Genomic DNA, 8,263 nt, shown 5'->3' with positions numbered 1-8,263 from the left:
GGGGAACGATCATAGCTCATGGTGAGGAGAACGCAGAAGACACTAAGAAGTTTTATTTTATTTTAATGTTGGTGTGGGTCATTCTTTTTTTTTTTTTTGCCAGTCCCGGGGCTTGAACTCAGGGCCTGAGCACTGTCCCTGGCTTCTTCTTGCTCAAGGCTAGCACTCTGCCACTTGAGCCACAGCGTCACTTCTGGCCGTTTTCTGTATATGTGGTGCTGGGGAATCGAACCCAGGGCTTCATGTATACCAGGCGAGCACTTTACCACTAGGCCATATTCCCAGCCCCTTGGTGTAGGTCTTGGGGTTTGAACTCAGGGCCTGGGTGCTGTTCCTGAGCTTTTCTTTTCTTTGTTCCCCTCTCCCCTCCACACCCACTTTGATCAAGGCTGGGGCTCTACCACTTGAGCCACAGCTCCATTTCCTGCCTTTTTTGTTATTATTATTTTTTTTTAATCTGATTCACTGGAAATGAAAGTCACACAGACGTTTCCCTTCCTTGGCCTGGCTTGCAGCCACAGTCCTCAGATCTCGGCCTCCTGAGTAGCTGGGATGACAGCCGCGTTCTCGTCCTCGGGAGTGGGAGATGGGGACTGGGTAGGTGAGGGAGGGCGTTGACCGGGCTGGGCCTGGGCTACAGAGGAGGCCCAGCCAGGTAGGAAGAGGGGGTGACCAGGGAGGGGGTTCAGCCCAAGGGAGGGTGGGGCAGAAGGTTGTTGGAAGGTGGGATGACGTGGCTGGGGAGGGGGGCTCAGGGGTGGGGTGCAGGCGGTCAGGAACACGCTTTGAGTGTGCGTGGGGAGTGTGCGGGTATGTGAATGCAGATATGTGAGTGTGTACGGGTGTGTGAGCGTGCAGGTGAGTGTGTGCGGGTGTGTGTAGGTATGAGCGTGACTGTAGGTGTGTGAGTGTGTGTATGGGGGGGCTGTGGTGTGGATTTGGGGCTCAGTGCACACGGGAGGGCGCGGGGCGACGGCACTCTCTGTCCGGGTAGACTGAGGCAGGACGGGTCCGGCTCTGTGGAAGTGTCTAGAAGGTCGGGGAGGGCGTGGGGCGGGGCGGGGGGTGGGGTGGGGGAGGATGGGGAGGCGGGCAGGGCCCCGCGGCGGCCCGCCGGCCACGCACCACGAGGGAGGAGTCGGCGCTGCTCATCGCGGGGCCGCGGCGGGGCGAGGTCGGGGTCCCGAGGCGGTGCGGAGCCGGAGCCGCGGGGATCCAGGTCCTGGGCAGGGTGGAAGCCGGCCGCAGTGCGCGTGCGCGCGCGTCCCTGGCAACCAGGCGGCCGGCCGGTTGCTAGGGGCGACGCCAGCGTCGTGGGCGTGGCCCGGCTGGCACGCGCGTCCCCGGAAACCAGACGGCGACCCGGTTGCTAGGGGCGGAGACACCAGCGTGAAGGGGCGCGGCCTTCCCCGCACGTGACCAGGCGCCAGCGGCGGAAGTGTCGCGGCGCGCACGCGCGCTCAGCCGGCCAGGCCCGAGCCATCGAGCGCCGAGCGCGCCGAGCTGACCCGGACGCCGAGACGCCCAGCGCAGCGGGACGGCCGCCATGGGCCTGGGCGCCAGCGCCGAGCAGCCGGCCGGGGGCGCCGAGGGCTTCCACCTGCACGGGGTGAGCCGGGCGCGTGCGCGTGCGTGTGCGCGTGCGCGTGCGTCTGTGTGCGCGTGCGTGGGCGCGCGAGTGCGCGTGCGCGGCGTCGGGGCGGGGTGGGGGCTGGGGAGGCCCTGGTGCCAGCTGGGCAGGGCGGTCATTGCTCGTCCGTCCTTCCCCCGCGCCGGCCCAGGGCCGTTCAGGGGGGACGGGGTCACCGGGGGTCAGCGCGGGGATCGATGGATAGGTAGATGATAGGTAAATAGATGGGTAGACGGACGGATAGACGGATGGATGGATAGAGGGATAGATGGGTGGATGGATAGACAGACGGATAGATGGATAGATGGATGGATGGACGGATGGATGGATGGGTGGATAGATGGATGGATGGACGGATAGATGGATAGACGGATGGATGTATAGATGGATGTATAGATAGATGGATGGACAGATGGATGGATGGATGGATAGGCGGATGGATAGACAGATGGGTAGATAAATGGATGGATAGATGGATGGATGGATGGAGAGACGGATGCATAGATAGACGGATGGATGGATGGATGGATGGGTAGATAGATGGATGGATGGACAGATGGATAGACAGATGGATAGATAAATGGATGGATAGACGGATGGATGGATAGACCAATGCATAGATAGACGGCTGGCTGGATGAATGGGTGGACAGATGGATGGGTGGATGGATGCATATGTCAACCAGCATACAAATGTATACACTCAGAGAAACACTATAGGTGAAAAAATATTCTACAGTACTTTACAATTACCCACAAGAAGACAAGAAAAAGAAAAAGCAGCAGCAAGCCAGGCGCCTGAGGCTCACGGCTGCCACCCCAGCTACTCAGGAGGCTGAGATCTGGAGGATCGGAGTTTGAAGCCAGCCCAGGGAAAGCAAGTCCATGAGACTCCTTATTTCCAATGAACCAGCAAAAAGCTGGAAGTGGTGCTGTGGCTCAAAGTGGTAGAGCCATAGGCAAACGAAGCTCAGGGACCACAGCCCTGAGGCCCTGAGTTCGAGCCCCAGGACTGGTAAACAAAAACAGAGAAGAAAAGAAGACTTCTTCCTTGACACAGTATCAGTGATTACACTGAATGTAAAATGGGCTAAATACACCAAGATCCACCCAGTGGAGCAGTGACTGATGTTACACTACACGCATTAACAACGTAAGTCGCCTGACACATGTAGTCGGCACACAATCAGAATAAAGCAACAGTTGCATGACATCACTGCAGTGATACAGCGGGTGATAGAAGCCTTCAGGCTTTATATGGAAGCTTTATAGGCTATATATGGGCATGCTGTATCAAGTGACCCCTACCCTACTGAGGGACACTAAGCCAGGAACTTTTCTATTGATTATGCTATTAAAGCTGGGCACTGGTGGCTCACACCTGTACAATCCAGGCTACTCAGGAGGCTGACATCTGAGAGGATGGTGGGTTCAAATCCAATCCCAGGGCTTTGGAAAAGTCCACGAGACTCTATCTCCCAACAAATCACCAGAAAAACAAGTGGTGTTGTGACTCGGATCTCAGGTCCCAGAAGTGGTGTTGTGACTCAGATCTCAGGTCCTTCCCCCTCCCCCCTCCCCCCCCCCCCCCCCCCGCCAAAGGGGGGTGTGACAAGCCTGGGCCCGTATGGTGAAGAGACTGTGGTGGTGTTTTGGGGACAGGTACAAGAGAACTCCCCTGCCCAGCAGGCAGGCCTGGAACCCTACTTTGACTTCATCATCACAATCGGGCACTCGCGGCTGGTGAGGTTCCCCCTTGTCCTTCTGTCCTGCAGAACCCCATTCTGCCCCTGCCTTCCCCCCTCCCCCCCACACCTTTTTTTTTCCTTCCCTTCTGTAAGTCGTGGGATTTGAACTAGGAGCCTGGGCGCCTGTGTCCCTGAGTTCTTTCACTCAAGGCTAATGCTCTACCCTGCTGAGCCACAGCTCTCTCTTTTCTGACTTTGGGGTGCGGTGGGGCCTTGGAAGTCCACCCACTTAATCCAACCTCCCACCCCCCCCCCCCTTCTACAGAACAAGGGCAATGATACGCTGAAGGCGCTGCTGAAGGCGAACGTGGAGAGGCCGGTCAAGCTGGAGGTGTTCAACATGAAGACCATGCGGGTGCGGGAGGTGGAGGTGGTGCCCAGCAACATGTGGGGTGGCCAGGGCCTGCTGGGGGCCAGCGTGCGCTTCTGCAGCTTCCGCCGGGCCAGCGAGCAGGTGTGGCACGTGCTGGTGAGTCCTGGTTGTGGGGGTGGGGTGGGGGGGTTGGGTGGGGAGGAGGAGGAGGGGCAGGTAGAAAACGCCGGGTTCTACCAGTGTCGGCTCCCGCCGCCATGGCATCGCAGCGACTCAGGAGGCTGAGATCTGGAGGATGGCGGTTCAAAGCCAGCCCCTGGGCAGGAAGGTTCCTGAGACTCTGGTCTCCAATGAAACCACCAGGAAACCGGAAGTGGCTCAAATGGTAGAGCGCTCGCCTTGCATGCATGAAGCCCTGGGTTCGATTCCCCAGCACCACATATATAGAAAATAGCCAGAAGTGGCACTGTGGCTCACGTGGTAGAGTGCTAGCCTTGAGCTAAAAGAAGCCAGGGACAGTGCTCAGGCCCTGAGTTCAAGCCCCAGGACTAGCAACAAAAAAGAAAAGAAAATTCCGGACTCCATCCAGCCTTCTGGTGGTTATGATTATTAATTTGCTCTTATTTGCTGCTTATGTATGATTTGTTTTTAATTATGCTTTATTCTATTTATTTTACTGCCTTATCCATTTATTTTTATTTTATTATTGTTGTTGTTTTTTCTGTCAGTCCTGGGGCTTGAACTCAGGGCCTGGGCGCTGCCCCTGAGCTCTTTTTTTTTTTTTGAGGCCTCGATGGCGCCACTTCCCGTTTTCTGGTTGGTTTCATTGGAGATCGAGAGTCTCTTGGCCCCCGGGTTGGCTTTGAACCGCGATCCTCCCGATCTCAGCCTCAGCCTGAGTAGCTGGGATGACAGGTCGAGGCCCCCCCCCCCGCCCCACCCCACCTCCCTGCCTCCCCTCAGGGCTCCTGTCCCCACCCCCTTCCAGGACGTGGCCCCCTCCTCCCCAGCCGCCCTGGCCGGCCTGCGCCCCTACAGCGACTACGTGGTGGGCTCAGATCAGATCCTGCAGGAGGTGAGGGGGGGACCCGGGGCTGGGGGAGGGGGGCCCTGGGAGGGCCGCAGTCGGGCCTCAGGGACTGTGTGTCTCCCCCCCCCCCCCCAAGTCCGAGGACTTCTTCTCGCTCATCGAATCCCACGAGGGGAAGCCACTCAAGCTCCTGGTGTACAACTCGGAGTCGGACTCCTGCCGCGAGCTGACCGTCACCCCCAACGCGGCCTGGGGCGGGGAAGGCAGGTACTGCCTGTAGTCCCGGACTCTCGCAGGGCACGGGGGAGGCATTGGGGTGCGTGTGTGTGTGTGTGTGTGTGTGTGTGTGTGTGTGGAGCTAGAAGGGCTAGGTCCTGGACGTTCCTCTTGTGGGCCCTTTCCCACCCTATTACGATTCATTCCTTTCACTCTGCCACCGAGACTCGAACTCAGGACCTTGCGCTCTGGGCCACGACTCCCCTATTTCCCCCTCCTCTCCCCCCCCCCGTTTCCTGCCCAGTGCTGGACAGGGAAGGGGTGGGTTACCCCTCAGATGTGACATCTCCCGCCTTGGGCCCCAGTCTAGGCTGTGGGATCGGCTACGGCTATCTGCACCGGATCCCCACGCAGCAGCCTTCCGGTCACCCCAAGAAGCTGCCCAGAGCCCCGCCGCCCGACACCCCACCGCCGGGCACCCCCCCGCGCGATCGTACCCCGCCACCCGACGCCACGCCGGGCCCTCCACACACCCCGGACCTGCAGCCAGGCCCCGAGCAGAGCGACTATGAGGAGGTTCGTGGGGCGCTGGCAGAAAGCGGCTGTTTCCATGGGGGAGCAGACACCCCAAGTGTTAAGGTTTTTTTTTTCTCCTCATCTTGTCAGTCCTGGGTTTTGAACTCAGGGCCTGGGCGCCGGTCCCCGAGCTGCTTTTTGCTCAAGGCCACACACACACAGCGCCCCTTGGGGTTCCCCGGAGTGAAGAGTCTCACGGACTCTTCTGCTGGAGCCGGATTCGAACCTTCATCCTCCAATCTCAGCCTCCCGAGGGGCTGGGCATTGCCGTCACCCATGGGGAAGCAGCATGGGGAAAGGTTTGCCAGGTGTGGACAGGCGAACAGACAGATCGCCCCCGAACTCCAGGGGTGACATGTGTGTGTGTGTGGGGGGGGGGCCAGGTGGGCAGCTGAGATTACACAAGGGCACAGCGTGTCGGGGCATGATGGTTGAGATGGGGTCGCTCGCTCTGGGCAGCCACTGAGGGCTCCTGGCCTTGTTCCCTTTGTTCCCGGTCTCCAGGCCCTGCTTCAGGTCCCAGGCTTCTTCCCAGAGGAGCAGACCCCAGGCCCCGGGAACCCGGGCCCCACCACCCCGGAGGTGGGGGGACCCCCACGCTCTATGGAGGTGCCTCTTCAGCCTCCACCTCCTGTACAGAGAGTCATGGACCCAGGTATTCCTCTGGGGGGCGGGGTGGGGGCGGAACAGAGGCACCTGGAGTAGGTGGGGCTTGAACTCAGGGCCTGGGCGCTGTCCCTGAGCTTCTTTCACTCAAGGCTGGCGCTCTACCACCTGAGCCATGGCACCACTTCCGGTTTCCTGGTGGTTTCATTGGAGATGAGACTCTTACAGACTTTCCTGTTCCTGGGCTGGCTTCGAACCGCGATCCTCAGATCTCAGCCTCCTGAGAAGCTGGGATGGCAGGCGGGAGCCAGCCGTGCCTAGTCGCCCTTTCAGGACTGAGTCCAAGTCTGGAGGATCGCGGTTCAAAGCCAGCCGGGGTAGGAAAGCCCAGGAGACTCCTTTATCTCCAAAGATTCAGCAAAAACCCTCAAGTGGAGGTGTGGTTCAAGTTGGTAGAGCACCAGTCGAGCTAAATGAATGAGTGAATCAATCAATGGATGAATCAATGAATCAATCAGGGACAGCGCCCAGGCCCTGAGTTCAAACCCCAGGCCTGGCGTCAAATAAACCCAACTCTGTGTGTGTGTGTGTGTGTGTGTGTGTGTGTGTGTGTCTGTCTGTCTCAGGCTTCGTGGACGTGTCGGGCATCTCCCTCCTGGACAGCAGCCACGCCAGCGTGTGGCCTGGCCACGCCTCTTCCCCGGGCCCAGGAGCGGAGGACGTGGGCTCCAGCGGCAGCTCCCACGAGCGGGGCGGTGAGCGACTTGAACTCCTCTCCCCCTGGCAATTCCTCCTCTAGCAAGGGGTGCATGATCCACTCCATCACCCTTCCTGTCAAGACCTGGGCACGTGGCTTAGTGGTAGGGCGCTCGCATGAAGACCCGGGTTCGAGTCCTCAGTAACCACAGACACAGAAAAAGCCGGAACTGGCGCTGGGGCTCAAGGGGTAGAGTGCTAGCCTTGAGCAAAAAGCAGCTCAAGCCCCAGGCCTGGCATCTCAGGGCCTTCCCTGCCCTGGCTGGCTTTGAACCGTGATCCTCAGCTCTCAGCCTGGATGTCTCTGTTCCTGCAGGCGAGGCGACGTGGTCGGGGTCGGAGTTCGAGGTCTCCTTCCTGGACAGCCCGGGTGTGCCGTCCCCGGTGGACCACCTGCCCCGGCTGACGCTTCCCGACAGCCTCACGTCGGCCTCCTCCCCGGAGGACGGGCTGTCGGCCGAGCTGCTGGAGGCGCAGGCGGAGGAGGAGCCCGACGGCCCCGGGGCCGAGGCCCGGGGCGGGGACAGCCGGGGCCCCCCCACGTGTACGCCGGAGGCCCAGCCGGGGCCGTGACCCCCCCCCCCCAGGCCCGCGTGGGGAGGCGGGGGGCTCCGTGCTCACCGGCCAGGAGAGGCTCGCGGACGCTTCCTGCCCAGGCCGGCTGCGAACCCGCCGCCCTCCTGGGTCAGCCTGACTGACAGGTGTGCGATGGGTTTGCGGATCTGGACGTGGACGAGGCGGCCGGCGGTTCTGCGGGGCTGCTTGCTGGGGTGCGGGCTTGTGGGGCTCAGTCTCCGGGGGTTGGCTTCGAACCGTCCTCCCCAGCTCTCCTGGCTGGGATGGCAGGCGTGAGCCACAGCGACACTTCCGGCCTTTCCTCTGTGCGTGTGTGGTGCTGAGGGACTCGAACCCGGGTCTTGGCGCTCTACCGCTAGGCCACCTTCCCAGCGCCCGAGGCGCCGAGTGTGACGCACTGTGCCCGTCTGGCCCGCCCCTGCTCACTGGGAGGTTCTGGGAGGTTCTGGCGGACGCGGGCTCCCCGCTCTGCGGGGGAGGAGGACGACACTGCAGCTGAGTAATAAATGGACGGCGCGGCACTGTCACCTAAGCCTTTATTCTACACCACCGGGCGCCGCAGGCGGCTTGTTTCGCGTCCTTCTCGGCCCCTTTGGCCTGGCAGCCCGTGGAGCTTTCTGGAAACAGGGCCGGTGGGCCTGCGGGGAGGGGGAGGTGGGAACTGGAGGGTGGGCGTTTCTCGTGGTTGCTTCCCGTTGCGGTTGCGGTTCCGCTTCCGGCCACATGGCCCACGGCCGTGAGCGTGCGCACGCGCGGGGGAAGGGCGTGTGTTCCAGCCACGGCCGGAACTTTCCAGAACCGCCGGGGTGGGGG

The 8,263-nt window shown here is 61.0% G+C and overlaps 2 protein-coding genes across 5 annotated transcripts in view; one reads left to right on the top strand and one right to left on the bottom strand.

Moving 5' to 3' along the window:
• The window catches only part of Ttc21a (tetratricopeptide repeat domain 21A), a 20,478-nt gene extending 19,288 nt beyond the window's left edge, over positions 1-1,190 (bottom strand). For all 4 annotated transcript variants that reach the window (XM_048334619.1, XM_048334620.1, XM_048334621.1 and 1 more), the window contains exon 1: positions 1,126-1,190. In XM_048334619.1, coding sequence (XP_048190576.1) covers positions 1,126-1,152 — 27 coding nt within the window. In that variant the 5' untranslated portion in view covers positions 1,153-1,190. The remainder of the gene's footprint in view (positions 1-1,125) is intronic.
• A 264-nt stretch (positions 1,191-1,454) lies between these two features.
• On the top strand, positions 1,455-7,709 carry Gorasp1 (golgi reassembly stacking protein 1). Its single transcript, XM_048334572.1, has 9 exons — positions 1,455-1,609; positions 3,292-3,372; positions 3,643-3,846; positions 4,679-4,765; positions 4,857-4,987; positions 5,302-5,512; positions 6,017-6,167; positions 6,745-6,873; positions 7,191-7,709. The coding sequence occupies exons 1-9, from the start codon at positions 1,547-1,549 to the stop codon at positions 7,445-7,447; spliced, it is 1,314 nt and encodes a 437-aa protein (XP_048190529.1). The 5' UTR covers positions 1,455-1,546; the 3' UTR covers positions 7,448-7,709.
• The last annotated feature ends 554 nt before the right edge of the window (positions 7,710-8,263 follow it).

The sequence above is a fragment of the Perognathus longimembris genome, chromosome 26 (assembly GCF_023159225.1).
Source record: "Perognathus longimembris pacificus isolate PPM17 chromosome 26, ASM2315922v1, whole genome shotgun sequence".
Lineage (NCBI taxonomy): Eukaryota > Metazoa > Chordata > Mammalia > Rodentia > Heteromyidae > Perognathus > Perognathus longimembris.
The sequence above is the reverse complement of the archived record's forward strand: the minus strand, read 5'-3'. Positions and strand labels throughout refer to the sequence as shown.